This window comes from Neolamprologus multifasciatus, chromosome 14, assembly GCF_963576455.1.
Source record: "Neolamprologus multifasciatus chromosome 14, fNeoMul1.2, whole genome shotgun sequence".
In the NCBI taxonomy this organism is placed as follows: Eukaryota; Metazoa; Chordata; class Actinopteri; order Cichliformes; family Cichlidae; genus Neolamprologus; species Neolamprologus multifasciatus.
The window spans coordinates 20,747,072-20,762,902 of NC_140452.1; the positions used below are offsets into that span (position 1 = coordinate 20,747,072).

Below are 15,831 nucleotides of genomic sequence, written 5' to 3' on the forward strand. Positions count from 1 at the left end.
TGTTTGGCAGCAACATATAAGGTGGTGATAGAGATGTCATTAATCACAAGATGAGGTGTCAAATGCAGAGGCGTAAACAAAAAGTGAACCTTAATTCAATCTGATTTCAAAGTCTGATAGATGATGGAAACAAAAAAGGGACACAAAGAGGACAACAGATGCTGAGACAAAACTGAAGGGGAGACAACCCTACACATGAGAGTAACTAGGAGAAGCGGATGACAAGATGCAGGTGAAGATAATCAAAGACAATTACACAGGAGAAGTAAAACTAAAGTCAAGAAGCTAGAGACGGGTATCTATCAAAATAAAACCGGAAGGAAGAATTGTAACTAAATGGGGGAACACAGACATGTGAATGATCTTAACATATGGGATCAACACAGTAAGAAGAAGATAAGATGGGAAACAACTAAAACTTTAATTAAGAATAATGTTAATGTTTCTATGGTGAACGTAATTAAATCATGTAGCATCTGCATGAAATTCAGCAACTTAATTTGTATCATGTCATCTCAACAAGATCAATCTAGTAAGAGTGGTTCGTTGCCTGGACTCACGAAATTCACAAAATCACATTAGATGTCAAACTGCAGGAAAATCGCTGGAGTTTTAAGAGGCAGACAACTACACCCACACCACGTGTATGCTATCGCTATTTATTGTGGTTTAACCTGTCACGGACAAAAATGTACAGAAAATTCTGCATCAAGCCTTGTAATCATAGTTTTCCTAGTTTTGTTAAGCCTGGCTTGACAGTTTGGTGGCATGATGATGGTTAGTGCTGTTGCCTCACAGCAAGAAGGGCCTGGGTTCAAATCCACAATCTGGCTGGTTTGCAGTGTGTAATTAGAGTTAGGTTAATGGGTAATTCTAAATTACCCATGAATGTAAGTGCAAATGGTTGTTTGTCTCTATGAAATCATCAACCCTCATATTGGTTCATTAAGCAAGACAGTTATTGCCTTGATTAACAAAGTAGTCATTCAAACAACAAGATTTCATTGTGTTTTCCTAAAGTTTTTAACGTGTGTAGAATGAATTAAAACAAATTTCACTTTACATACTTCAATAAATCACTTCAAGTCAATGTAAGTATACTACATTGATCCAACATAATCTGATTACATTAAACCACCAAATGCCAAATGTCTTGGTTTGACATGGTCAAAAATGGGTTATTGTACTTGGTTAAATCACATGTGAAAAGGTGCCATGATTAAATTGTATTCATCCAACAACAGATTTTTTTGAGAGCAGGCAGACTCATCCCCACCTTTGATTAGCCCAATCGAGGTAGTGTCATCTGCTAATTTCGTAAGGTTGACTGACTGGAGGTGGAGCTGTTGGTATGCAGGAATAAAATGAGGGGAGAAAGTACGTAGCCTGTAGGGGAACTGGTGCTGGTGGTCTGAGACATGCATGCATTTTCATGTCATGCCATTACATGACCAGTGAGGTTTTCACATCCTTCCTTGGGCTGGTGTATAGTGAAGCAGTCCCACAATGATGTGACAAAATGATCTTTGCTAAAGTACTTGTAAAATCAGTGTGCCTTTTAGCAGCCATCCAAAAAAGTATTTCACAGTCACCAGGACTCAAAAACTTTATATGTAGAAGTTTATTATAAATATTATTCATCTCATCTTGGTGGTGTTGATTAGATTAAGATAAAGTTCTTGTCCAGTATATCAGCAGCTGTCTGTCATATATCACCTACCTTATTAATATAACTTGCTGAGCCGGTCTGCGGTGCAAACTTCACTAGTAAATCCATCTACAGTTTAATTTCCAGCACCCGTGTTTGGAGGCAAGTGTCTCCTGCCTTAAAGGGCATCCTTACAGGGAAACGTGAACTTATCAAATGTGAACTTTGATAAGACATGCTGAGAAAAAGACAAGTTCTTAAACATTTATGCACTAGAAGAACATTTTGTTGAAAGCAAATGAATCATATTGTGTTCTTTTTTTTCTTTTTCTTTTTAAGTACCACATTTTACACACAGAAAGTTTTTCCTTGTAGAAATAGAAACAAAAACCACAAAAAAGCCAAGAGAACAGTTGAATATTCAAATATATTTGTGGAAAATAGAGGGACAGATCTGCCCAGTGTCCAGTCGGGTAATCTTCTGGCAAACATTAAGGCCAGTACCCTCAGATTGGAAACATAATAACCAATATTGTTTTGTTGTTTTGCAGCCAAAGCAGCAAAGTACGGTGCTCTGCAGGGCTTCCTTGGTGGCGCAGGTGGAGGAGGAGGCGGAGGATTCTATAGAGGTAAAAGATTTGTGCACATTGTTGAAGAAGCATCCTGAAAAACAAAAGTTGCTGCAAAGGCTAAAATGTTGCCGGTGTTTGCTGTAGGTGGCGTTGCAGGATGCCAGGGCAAATACTGTGGGAGGAGGAAGTAGAGGATCTCTCGAGATCCAGTGACCTCAAGAAACCATGGTGCTACTGCATGATCGAGAATGTACATTTTATATGCAAAGCCCCATTAGACAACCTGTAAAGATGTTTGTTTTTACTTACTTGACTTCAGTGTCTGTTTTTACACAAACCCACCGACCCAGAATTTTGTACATGTGACGTATGTTATTGACAGTGCCTTTAATCATTAACGTGTTCAAGTTAACCAAGTTAATTCTGTACCGCACCGGCCCACCACGTGTCGCTGCGTTCGTGCACGCACGCCTGCACGTGTGTGTATCGTTTGTTTGAAACTCTGTCTGTACCATCGGCTGTCAATGTCACCCACAAGTGATTTCCCTTTCTGCTTTAATCCTAAACTAAATCAGGTGATTCCGTCTCACTGGGCAGCACAGGCTCGTCTGCTCATCTCCAACCTGTCACAGGGGTGGGTTGGTCATAGCTAGGCCGAAATCTGATGATATCCAGCCAATGTCAGTGCGGTTCCTGGCTCCCCATTTTCTCTGCTGCCATTTTTTAGGCCTGCTGGGTATAAAGCGGTGGTAACTGGGGCTCCGGCCAACCCATTTGCTCTCACCAACTTTGCTGATTCTTGTTGCTGTGCAGTTCAGTTTTCTCAGCTTTTTTTGTGTTAAATGTTGCCAAACACTTTCTGCTGAAGACAGTCAAAAAGCAGTGGGTTTAAATATCAATCAGACACTGCTTTGGTATGTATGCGACGTGTATGTGCGTGTGTGTTTCATTATGTGTCATGTTTAAGTCTGCTTCAAATGTTTAGTCTCATTTACATTTATGTAACTGGTCATTATTCAAGATTTGTTGCACCATGATTTGACTCATAGCTTTTTTGTTATCAGGAATGTGTGATCATTAAAAAAAAAATCCTTTGCTTTTGCATTTATTCACTGTTATTAACTGTAATACAGATTAATACTTTGTTTTAATGGGAATGCCGCTCTGTTTATGTGAGGCACAAAATCCCTGTTCTTTATTTACTTGAGCTGCTTTAAAAAAACCAAAACCAAAGGCTTTACTGACCAAAGGTTTATGAGCGCTGTTGCCAAGTGACCCCCATCTCTTCCCGTAACTGTGTACTGTATTTTGTACTAATTTGATGGCTTCAGTTCCTTCACTCGGTGCTGTGTAAGAACTGTCTTTGAGCCTCGCTGGGTCAGACCTTGTCTTATGTGGCGTGGGATACGCTTCATCTTTATTTAAAACTGTTTTTATAAGGAGGAACAGTGTGGTTTTGCACTTTTTATGTTTCCACGGCACACATGTGACTTGTTCCCGGACATCCCGGCATTTTATTTGCTTTAACAAATAACAAAATAAAATGTGTTTAAAGAACACGCGTCTTCTTATTTATTACTTCTTCCTGTCCGTCCTGAGGGCTGATCAAAATCACCCGGTGGGGAGTGTCGAATCAGTCCGACGCTGGAACAATAACCTGGGTTCAAGTCCTGCCTGTTTTAGAGCTTTTTTCATATGAGTTTTGTTATTGTTCCACTAGGAAAAATGAATCACTTATCAGATTTATTGTATGTGAAGGATTTCTTCTCTATAGTGAAAACAAACCTCAGGTTAGATGCGAACACTTTGCCAGAGTATGGCGACTATGAGCTCTGTTCTTATTGTGCCAGCTGGAAGTAATGAACTCATACTGCTGTTCCCTGAAGATCTCCTGGGAGAGCCACTGACCCGTGAGCCACATCCTGTAAAAGTAGCTTACACTGTTGTTCCAGGAGCAGAGGCTTTACTGCAGACATAAAACAATGTCACTGTGAAACTCTAGTCGAATTCTGTTTTTCTACAGCTGGCAATTACACATTTCTGTAAATCTGTTTGCTTGATTTTCCTTGTGTTAGTTAGCTTGCTTAATTTCTAACAGGAAATCATGTGTTTGTGTTACTTTAGCCAACATGTAATCGGTGTAGGCAAACCCTTTGTACATACGTGTACTAAATCAGTTACCTGGTGACCTGCCACTGGGACAAACAGATCAAACCTCTGGCCCTGGCTTAGCTATCCCACTCCCATCTCCCCATACCAACACTCCTGACGCTGAACCAGCGCCACTGATTCTTGAAGAAAAAAAAAATGTTTTTTTAATATCAAAATATGTGTCTAATTGCAGGAAGCCCCTTGGGAAATACATATATTTGGTAATAATAATAATAATGATAAATTATTATTATAACCCACATAAACTGAGAATTTTTGCATTGCTCTGTGTATATTTTGCACACTGCCGGCTGCAGGTAGCTTTAAGAAGTGTTAAGTTCATCATGTCTAAGAAATGAGGATTTTTAAGCAAAAATATTTCAACTTGGTGTCCACTAATGCTATACTCACACATGAGAAAACAGTGTTTGGAGACTGCAGCACAAGCAAGATTACTGTGATTTGTGTGCTTTGAAGACGGAGACCAGGTATGCAACCACCCGCAGTGAGCTGCCGTCCTCGATACCATTTTATTGCTGTCTTTAGTGCGATAAGACTGAATCAGTCTGCTATAAATCTGCTGGCAATTACATGTTAATACTTCAAACCTGATAATACAAACCTGTTGCCGTCTACATTTACATAAGTCATCCAGTTGAAGTGAGTCCCTTACTGCAAAGAGACGTGTTACAGAGGCGTTGAGGTCGTCCAGACTCACTCAGAGTTACAAAAAAAAAAAAAAAAAAGGGGGGGGGGGGGGTCCATCCTCACCACCACGTGGAGCAGGTGCAGAGCCGAAAAAATGTAAACATAGAAAATAATTAACACACTGCAGAGCTCCAGCTTCCTTATTTATTGCATCTAGTAGTGTGTGACGTTTCGACTACGTCTGCTTTTCTTCAGATAATGACACGTAGGACGGCACCATCTTAAATCGTATGTGATAGATCACATGACCATGACCAATGGCAATAATATCCAATCAGAACCATGTCTTATATAGGTCTCACTCAGATTTATTCCAATATGTTGATAGTCTGTCTGCATTTGAATTTGAGTTTGCCATTTTATGTCCACTCTAGTGTCACGTGGTAGACCGGTATCACCTGCACCTCAACTCGCCTCCGTATTTGTTGTGTGAAATTGGCACTAATTTCTGTGCGTTTCAGAATTGCTGTGAGACGGTGGCTGATTGGGTTCTTTTAACTGAAGCTAGTTATATTTGATTTTTCTTACACTCTGGTCATTTTTACGGTGGCCCCTAGAGACAAAGCACGTACAAACTCCAAAACACTTGCAAACTCCAAAATGCATGCAAACTCCAAAACACTTGCAAACTCCAAAACGCATGCAAACTCCAAACCACTTGTAAACTCCAAAACACTTGCAAACTCCAAAACACTTGCAAACTCCAAAACGCATGCAAACTCCAAAACACTTGCAAACTCCAAAACACATGCAAACTCCAAAACACATGCAAACCCCAAAGCACATGCAAATTCCAAAACACAACGGAAGTGCTCCAGGGCGCTAGGGGCAGTGTTGAGCTCGATTTGCAAAATAAACGGCAAGATTGTCTGTATGGGACGGTCTAGTCTCTGTCGCGCTTCCCAGGTTGCCTAGCAACCATGATACTAACCGCTGGAAACGTGTCATACAACTTTGTTTGACAGAAATGAAGGAAAACATATTTTGTTCATTTGTTTGTTTGTTTCTACAAGAGCTTTGGTGAGTGATAAGTATCTGAGGTTGAGACCACAGGACAGTAAAACATGATTTTTGGGCTTCATTTCTGTACTGAACAGTCATTTAAGATTAGTTAGTAAATAACAATTAGCTAATGTTGTTCATGAGACTAAAGTCATATCACTTTGGTAATGTAAATATAATATGGCCAATATTATAGTTATTATATTAATCATTATTAGCTATTACAGCAGTAAACATGAACTCTGTGTCAAATACTGAGCCTCAGTACAGATTCAAGTTGCAGTTATTTATAGGTCTTATCACCTTAAATCTTCACTCAAAGACAAGTATCTTTGACAGTGCATATATAGGTGTATCATATATAAGAGAGAAATGTTGTTTCTTCAGTATGTTGGCATTACTAAATTTGGCTCATTGCTTACATACGTGTGTAAAAAGAAATTATATGAGCTGTGATAACTGTTTCTGATAAAATGAAGAGTAGACTGATATATTGAATATTCCTTTATTGGGTGAGAAAATCAGACCATGTCATAACTGCTTTAAGTCATACAGAATAGATATCAGAGCCTTAAACAGGCTGACTTCTGCTAAATGGGTCAAACTGGGCAGAAAGTCTACAAACACATAGCATCATTATAGAATATGATGTAACACTATAGATCAACTTACCTCAGAATATATAAAGCATATAAACAATTACAGCAATATGATGCAACAAACACAGCACGCTACTAATCCAAAATACTCAAAGCTTCATAGAACTGAAACAACATTTATTTTTAGGTCCATTCTGCTGCTGATACATACTTTAGGTTTCTGAATATTAAACTTGTTGCTGCCTTTCATAGTGTTTAACTTGAAGGCCCTGAGTACTTTCTCCCACACTGCAAACACTGGAATGATAAAAATTATTTGAACATTACCTAATAAGACTGATTCAGGACAGACAATTAGTTATGTTAAACTTCCTAGCAGTCCTTCACAAACAGGGAACAGTCTGTCTATTCTCTCCATCTGTCAGCTGCTGCTGGCTCTTCCTCCTCCTCTTCCTCACACACTGCTGAGTCCTGGTGGATCATCAGGGGTGCAAAGCCTCACAGATGATGTGCAGCAGTGGGGTCCCTCAGTCTGTCCTCACTCTGGACACTTGCAGTTGCCACACATGGAAATCAAATGTGTGATAAGCTGCAGGATTCAAACACAAGTGTAACTTATAAATACATGTTCACACTTTTATTACACAATCAGAGAGAAAGAAAAAGAGAGAGAGTGCAGGACAGACAGACAGGTGACAGTCTCAGGTGTATACACTGCTACAAAACAGCACAAAAGAAGGAGGACTGTGTTATTACGAAACAAGAAGAGTTCCCAGATGGTACAGTGGACACATGTGTGACTCCTGTGATTAAAGCATCTTTCTTTCAGCTTAACGAGTGAACCGTCAGCTCGTTCAAACACAAGTTAAACTCCATTTGGCTCGACACCACCGAACAGAGGCAGCAATATAACATAGCTAACATTAACAGTGCAGTGAATCCTGCTTGTTCCGTGATATTCAGGACTGCAAACCGAGCAGCATCACTGACTTTCAGCCTGTTGTGTTTGTGGATATATGACTGACTTTAATTATCCATAAAATCATCACATTCTCTGTAAGATTAAAGTCAACTATTGAACGGCGTATATTTTGGAGTAAAGGCTTTAAAACCAAGTTAGTACAAACATCGCTAATGTCACATAACTTTCCCGACATGTGGCCAACAGTAATGTTTTAATGTTCTTCATTATAAAAACATTTGCGCATAAATAAGTGACATAATATTCAGTACTTACTTCTGAAAGTTTACTCTTCGGCGGCTCCGCTTTACCGCCGTTTTTTTCGGCAAAATTATCCACACCACAGCCGCACTATGAAAATCTGGGATATGTTGGGCCATGAAGGCTACAGCGACCCATCCTTAAAATTCAGGGAAATTAAGGACGCATTTGAGGGCCGCATTTCGAGCAGCCTTTGAATTGGGACAGCCTTCGTCGTGTCGCTGTGACGTAATCGGCCTTAAAATGAGGCCTTTAAGGCTGCAGACCCCAAATCCGGTCATTGGTACATCCTGGCTTGTGTAGTTAATAGGTAACAAAAGCTCAACACTGCCCCTAGCGTCCTGGAGCACTTCCGTTGTGTTTTGGAATTTGCAAGTGTTTTGGAGTTTGCATGTGTTTTGGAGTTTGCATGTGTTTTGGAGTTTGCATGTGTTTTGGAGTTTGCAAGTGTTTTGGAGTTTGCATGTGTTTTGGAGTTTGCATGTGTTTTGGAGTTTGCAAGTGTTTTGGAGTTTGCAAGTTTTTTTTTTGGAGTTTGCATGTGTTTTGGAGTTTGCAAGTGTTTTGGAGTTTGCATGTGTTTTGGAGTTTGCATGTGTTTTGGAGTTTGCAAGTGTTTTGGAGTTTGCATGTGCTTTGGAGTTTGCAAGTGTTTTGGAGTTTGCAAGTGTTTTGGAGTTTGCATGTGTTTTGGAGTTTGCAAGTGTTTTGGAGTTTGTACGTGCTTTGTCTCTAGGGGCCACCGTACATTTTATATTTCACACTACAAACGCTGCTGTTTCACTTGTGGCTCTTTGTGCAGTTATGTTAAAAAATCCCAGACTTAAGAAGGTTTGAATTAAAAATATTTTTTATGTTTGCATTCTGCTGTGGTTCTGTGTTTTGCACAATTAAAATTCAGAGAGGATTCGGTGATATAATCATGCTGTACACACAGAATCCGTGTGTTACACGAAAATAGACGTGTTGACTGCGTTGCATTTAAGCAATGACTAAAATCAGTAATTACCATTTTGTAATTTCTGAATTGTGCGCTCAGGCTTCCGTTTCGTGTCTGCTTTACACTTCTTTGCAGAGCTAACTGATTTTATGGCTCCTAAATTAAGCCCCAGTTAATCTCATGAACAGCAAATTTCACGATTTAGACATCAAATAAAACCTCAGTTTTTATACTGCTGACTACACTGCAGCTGCTTTCAGATTTGCCTTCATGGGTTTCAAACCAGCCAACCACTTCATTTTATTTCCCTTCGTTCCAGCTTCTTTTTATGTTGCACCCTTTGCTTACAGTTTGTTTGCACTTCGATGAGACACTTAACAGTTACTTCCAGCACCTCCACCTATCCCATATCTCAACCCCTTTCGCCACTATCATGCATCAACGCGTTAATATTTTACCTGCCTTTCTACAAGAGCGCACTCTGTCTACTTGTAGTTATCTTGTAGTTACTATGGTGGCGTTTCTGCGCCGCCTCCCCCCACTTACCCCTCTCCCCTCCGTCCCTCCTCCTCCAGACTTTATTAAGCAGGGCGTGTTTGTGGTTGGCCAGCCCCCTGTTTCCTCCGCACTGCTCGGCAGCTTCATTGGTCAGCGCCTCTCTTGAATGAAGCGCCGCAGAAACGTGCAGGCAGCGGGCAGAAGGAAGCTGTGTGGGCCGCCGCAGGGAGCGACCGACGCGCAGCGACACGACCCCCGGGCGCGTTGCGGTGTGTGTCGGTGAACACCGTTTATCCGTCGAGCAGAGGCAGTTGGCTCTCTCCCGGAGCTCCGCGTGTGAATGAGGTTGATGCTGCTCTGTTGCACCTGGAAGGACGAACGCATGGGAGAGGAGGAAGGTAAGGACCTGCGTGCTAGTTACGCGCTTCGGCTTTTGGGGCGGGCGATGCGGAGACCACGGCGCACTCCCTGCTCTTCGAAACGCAGAAGATGCCCCAACAGAAAAAAAGCTGCACACTGCACCGTTTCTGTGTTTACTGTACCGAAATAGGTTCGTGTGCAGGGAGCGCCAGGTTGTGCCGCAGATGAAGCCATTCTTCGAGTGGATGCGGCCAGCATGTTTGTATGCAACGTTCACCCTCAGGCCACCACCACACTCTTCATCTGCCGCCAGCCTTCTCCAATAATCCAGCATGCAGTGCTTATAAACAGGTTGTTACATGAGAAGTAACTGTCCTTTAAGAGCTTCCTTCATGCTATGTGAAAACACACAGATGGCAGAGTTTCCTGTTGTGCCTGCACCAAACTAAGACTCCTACAGACTCCATGATTAACTTAGGTGTGTGACCGGTGTAGATTTAATCGTGTAAAGCAGCCAGATAACCTTCTGATCTCATTATTAATGAAGCTGTTTTAATTGTATGTTTTTTTTAATTCATTGTTTTCTGGATAGTGATTCAGGAAGCTATGACTCGAACAGCTGGTAAACCACATTGTTGATCTATGTGTGTGTATTTTGGCATGTGGTGTGAGATAACTGTGCACACAGAGCTGTCAGTCAGCTTCACTGAGGTGAACAATGGGCGTCCTATGTAAGGTTTCACTTTGCATTGCAGTGTGGTTCTGGAAGTGTCTGCTTTAGGTCAGAGCGGGCGGGGCCTACGCACCTGTACCTGCACAGGTTTTACAGTTTGTGCCAGAATGTAGGTGTGTTTCTGTTTGCCTTGGCAGCTCTCTCTGAAGTCAACAGAAGGAAAGAGATCATGCAGAGAAATGCTCCACAATAAAAATACTAAAAAAAAAAAGATGGTAAAAAAAAGTGTTTAAAGAGAGAAGGCTGGAGGAGTGAAGAAGAAACGCATTAGCATCAGACTTCATCACCCAAAGCTCTGCCAAAATGGCTTTCAGTTCACAGGATGGATGAATAATTGAAGCTGTTGTGCAGAGTTAAGTTTTATCAAGACTCTTCCACCAGTATCCAGATTTCATGTTGTGGCACTTTTGAACTTAACCTTGGTCAAAATTGGGCCTCTTTATAGCTGCTTTGTATGTGGAGAAGTACTCTTGTTACTTCTTGTTGAAATGCCATGATGAAGAGGTGCTACGCTCGGCTGTTACTCTGAGGTGACAGTCGTGATGTTACTCTTGGGTGTACCGCAAGTTCAGGAGCTCAGCAGTGAGAGTAATGCGGGGGAACCTGAAGCAGTAGCATCTGTGCAGTTTTATTCTTTACAAATCAAAACAGCATCTCCACGGATGGAATGCTTTCAACTGGCTGCCATGTTTGTGTTTGCTGTTACTCCCTGAGTCTTGCCGTGTGACTTTTTTTTAGGCAAATTAACTCAGGCAACAAATGCATCTAACACAGCATAACGTTGGCCGCCGCCTCGCCTTTTGCACCAGATGAACCCTTACTGCAGGATAAATTGTCCCAACTCTGCCAAATTGCTTTTTTTCCTGAAACTCTAATCATAATGAAGATTTTCCTAAGCGTTGGAATCTTTCATCTGCAGCTAATAAGATTCCTCTCATGGAAACGACTCTTATCAGGAAAGAAGTAGAAGAAAGCCGATGTCTGGTTTAAATTCTGTTTAATTTACTTTTCTTTTCTGCGTTAGTTTGCATTTTGTAAGGAAAATATAAAATGTTATTAGCAGGCATGTTATTAGCCTGCTAATAACTATGTTATTAACTATGTTATTAGCAGTTTTGATGATAACTACATTATTTTAAAAGCGTACACCTACCTGCCATCATTTTATGCATCATCTCAGTTTCTCTTTAGTTTATTTGTGTCGTTTCCTGCTTTTACAACACGCACCCACGCCTCCACACTCATGATGCGTTAAATTTGAAGTCGAAAGTAGGAATTTCTGAGTTTCCAGTTGGGAATTTGCATCTGGAATGCCCCCCCTTAATCTGAAGTTCCGAGGCAAATACAATGCAGCATCATCATCACCCTGATTTCTACACTCGATTAGTTTTGGACTCGTTAGCCAAGCTTGCTTAATAGAATAGCTCATTTCAGCTGCTCCCTTATTCACAAAGGGGTCGCCACAGCAGGGAGCTCCACATGTTTGACGTGGCAGATTCTCACACTAGATGTGACACCCAAGTGGGTCTGTCTCTCCTCTGGGACTGAACCAGGTATCTTTCGCGTGATAGAGATATGTGTAAACCATTACACTATAGAGCAGCTTTAGAGCTGCCAAAAACAGTGTTTCCACCGTTTCCTCATACCCTTCCGAGCAAGGTTATGGTAGAACATGGTAAATACTTGTGCTGTGGCTTATTCTGTGGCCTTTTGTACATTTAAATTGTGGGGAAAAAACCCAAAACAACAAAAAAAATGGAAAGTTTATGACTAGAAAAAAGGGATAAAACATCCAATTAGAGGTAGGTTTGGAAAAGTAAAATAAAAGCCTTTTATTACTGATCATAACTACCTTTGGAAACCTGGATGTTTTATGCCTTTTAGTCATAATATTTCAATTTTTCTCATTGCCAAAGTTTGAATATTATCCTATAATTCTAGGCAAAAAAATGTGTTTCTTTAAATGTTATGATTTTTTTTTAATAAACAAGAGTTTTTCTATTAAACAGGGCAATGCAGCAAATTAGTGGTTTTGCCCCTGCTGGGCCGTATGCTCATTAAAAAATGCCTCCTCAGATGGTACATCATTTCTGCTCTGGTGGTAACGATGGAGGAGACGCTGTGTGGTGTGTTTGTTTGAGTTGTGTGTTTTTAGAGCTGGGTTATAAACCAGCAGTGATAATTTGCATAGCCAGATATTCCTGTGCAATATCCCATCTGCCCTCCCATCATATTTCTTTTCAAGATTTTCTTATCACTAGTGTACATATATTTATATTTATAGATACATATATATTTAGTCATCTTTTCTCCTTTACCATGTCTCTCTAATATTTTGCTCCTTACTATTTTTCTATTTTTTATTTTATTTTATTTTATTTTATTTTCTCCTACTGTATCATGCTGCTGAGTGACTGCTGCTCGTCAAACACATTTCATTGCAATGTTGACCCTGTGCTAACTTGCATATGACAAATAAAACTGAAAACTGAAAACTGAAAACAGATAAGGAATGGAGATGGCATACAGACAGAGACACAAACACACATCTCTTTGTACGAACTGTTTATAACTTTAAGTTTAATGAGCTTTAATATGGTGATATCAGCATGTCGGTCTCCTGTCATTACAGCTGGAGGAAGTTTGCCCGTGTGCGCGGGATGCAAACAGAGGATCTACGATGAGCAGTACCTCCAGGCCCTTAACAATGACTGGCATACCGTCTGCTTCAGGTACTTTCAGCACAAACAGCAAACCAGACTCAACATATAAACCCAGACTTTGAGTGCACACACGTCTTTAAGTCTCACTGAGTTTTTGGCCACCTGGGATCAACACTGAAATATCACAGTGCATCTTGCTTATTTATCCATCCTACAAGTCCATCCAGCTAGAGCAAATACAGGTCAAAAGTTCGCTGGCATTTAGCGCTGTTCATAGAGTCGACCTGAGGGGGAATTCTGCCTATCAATTAGCTGCTAAATGTTCCACTGTGTTCAACAGCCGGTTACCAAGTGTCTGCTGAATGGTATATTACTGTGATTAATATATCACTCATTATTACTGCTTTAAAGGACAGCGAAGGAGTGAGTGAAGTGAGGTAATGGTTGCACATATAAGGCATAAAAGTACCCTAGAAAATAAAATAAAAATACCAAATATTTTCTGTTTTCAGTGTTTAAAAGTCCTGTGAGTCCACAGTCCAGTGAAAACCCTTTTTTCTTAAAATACTGGTTCCACAGGAAAATAAAGGCTAAGCAGTAGCCGGATGTTGCTAATCATATCCACTGTCTGTCTGATCATCAGTTTACAGGTCTGAAGCATTCAGTAAAGAGCCCGACAGCATGGCTTAGGCTTGAAAAGTTTCATCTGAACAAACCACAAGGCTTCTGGAATAATGTCCTTTGGGCATGTTTGGCTGTAATGTACAAACACCTCATAGCAGCAAACAGGCACAGTGGTGGAGGGTGATTATTTAGGCTTGTTTTCCAAGCATAGAACGTGGGCACCTATTAGGTATTAAGCTGATCATTAACTTCTCTGTACATCAAAGTATTCTAGAGTCAAATATGAGGCCATCCATCCGACAGCTAAATACTGACGCAAAATGCGTCGTGCAACTGGTCAGTGATTCCAAACACAGCAGCAAAGTCCAGACCTAACTGAAATGTTGTGGCGGGACCTTAAGAGAGCTGTGCAAAAAAAATGCTTGCAAACTTCAATGAACGGATGTAATGTTGTAAAGAAGTGTGGGTCAAATTTTCTCCACAGAGATGTGAGAGACTGATAAAGTTATTGCTACTAAAGGTGGTTTAATGAGCTAGTGAATCATGGGGCATATTTATTTCTCACAGGACTCCAGAGAGTCCCGTGAGAAACTTTATTTTTCACATGACTGTGCGATTAAAAAATGATCAGGTTTCAGGGTGTTAGATAAAGCAGTTTATTCATATCACCTTGGGAAACTGTAATAAAGATATTAAATGGGAGAAATAGCTGGCAAGTTGTGTAACAAGTAGGGATGCAACGATACCAATTTTTTCAAACCGATACAATACCGATACTTGGATCTGAGTACTTGCCGATACCGAGTACAAAAACCGATACTTCTACCACACACACACGCACACACAAATGCAATGAATTGGAAGACAGGTTTTATTTTATTCTCTGCCGATAATAAATAATATCTTAATAAAAATGACCACAAAAAAATTTCAAGTGAAAAATAAGCACTTCTCTTAAATTATTGCAGAGTCTCCACATTGTAATTTAACAAAATATCACTGTCTCGAGCTTTCAGAATAATAAATAAACACTTCTGTTTGGAATAAAATAAATACAAATTAGGTTTGAGAATAAAATAAACTTTTATTTTATGCAATAATTATGCAATAATTTACTTTTAAATTATTGCAGAGTGTCCATATTATAAACAAACAAAAAAACGAAAGTATTTGGCATTGACAAACGAGCTCCCCATCTGCCCTGGATCATCAGTCCACTGTGCCGTTAAACCAAGGACTGACATCGCACACACTGCTTGTCTTTACCTCTTTAGAAAGTTTTGGCACCATTATCTCCCTGATGTGTGGGCGGCTGGGAATTTTATATCGCAGCTCGAGTATGCTGAGAAGACGGTGCAATCCTATGTTTTCCACGACCGGCATTGGCTGGTCATCCAGAGCAATAAAATGAGTCAGAGCCTCTGTTATTTTAACTGCCCGTGGATTTTCTCTTGACATTTTTCATCGCTTTTCCAAAACCCGAGTTAAAGTTGGCTGTTCCGGTCCACACTGCTGACATTTTGTTTAGCCTAGCTACAGCAGCCTCCAGTTTCTCTTTTTTTATCTGGAGCCGCCAGTCTGACTCGTCTAACCCTGTGCCTGTTTAGCGCGGGATGTCCACCTAGTGGCCAATCTAAAAAACTACAACAAAAATGACAATCCACCCTCTGATTAATGAAATAAGTTAGTATCGGTTCGTGGTATCGGTTAACTTTTACGAGTTAACCGATACCACATTTTACAGTATCGGTCCCGATACCAGTATCGGTATCGGTGCATCCCTAGTAACCAGTTTAGTTTTTTGTGGTTTCAATGTAGGCTTTGTACTGCAGCATTTCCTGAAAATAGCTGACACCACAGTGAAGCACTACTGTTACAGACTCGTTCCCAGGCATGTCTGTGCCTGCTTGTGTTTTCTTTTTTTTTGAGGAGCTAAAAGTTTTCATGTTATTGCCCATAATCACATCTTGTTCCTTGTTTAATCTTTTCTTCACTGTAATGCTAACACAAGTATCCTCCTCCCACCACCTTTTCTAAGAAAATCTCCTTAAATCTGATCTGTATTTTTCTCACTGTTTCGTTTTTGTGGGTGAAGGCAAAGGTAAAGTTTC

At 40.5% G+C, this 15,831-nt stretch overlaps 2 protein-coding genes across 2 annotated transcripts in view; both read left to right on the forward strand.

The window, feature by feature from the left end:
* Nucleotides 1-5,089, forward strand: part of elna (elastin a) — a 56,080-nt gene extending 50,991 nt beyond the window's left edge. Inside the window, exons 47-48 of the mRNA XM_085131697.1 lie at nt 2,200-2,277; nt 2,365-5,089. Of these exons, the coding sequence (XP_084987823.1) occupies nt 2,200-2,277; nt 2,365-2,411 (125 nt within the window). The 3' untranslated portion in view covers nt 2,412-5,089. The remainder of the gene's footprint in view (nt 1-2,199; nt 2,278-2,364) is intronic.
* Nucleotides 5,090-9,473: 4,384 nt separating this feature from the next.
* limk1a (LIM domain kinase 1a) overlaps nt 9,474-15,831 on the forward strand; it is a 61,139-nt gene continuing 54,781 nt past the window's right edge. The window contains 2 exon segments of the mRNA XM_085131701.1: nt 9,474-9,738; nt 13,066-13,165. Of these exon segments, the coding sequence (XP_084987827.1) occupies nt 9,681-9,738; nt 13,066-13,165 (158 nt within the window). The 5' untranslated portion in view covers nt 9,474-9,680.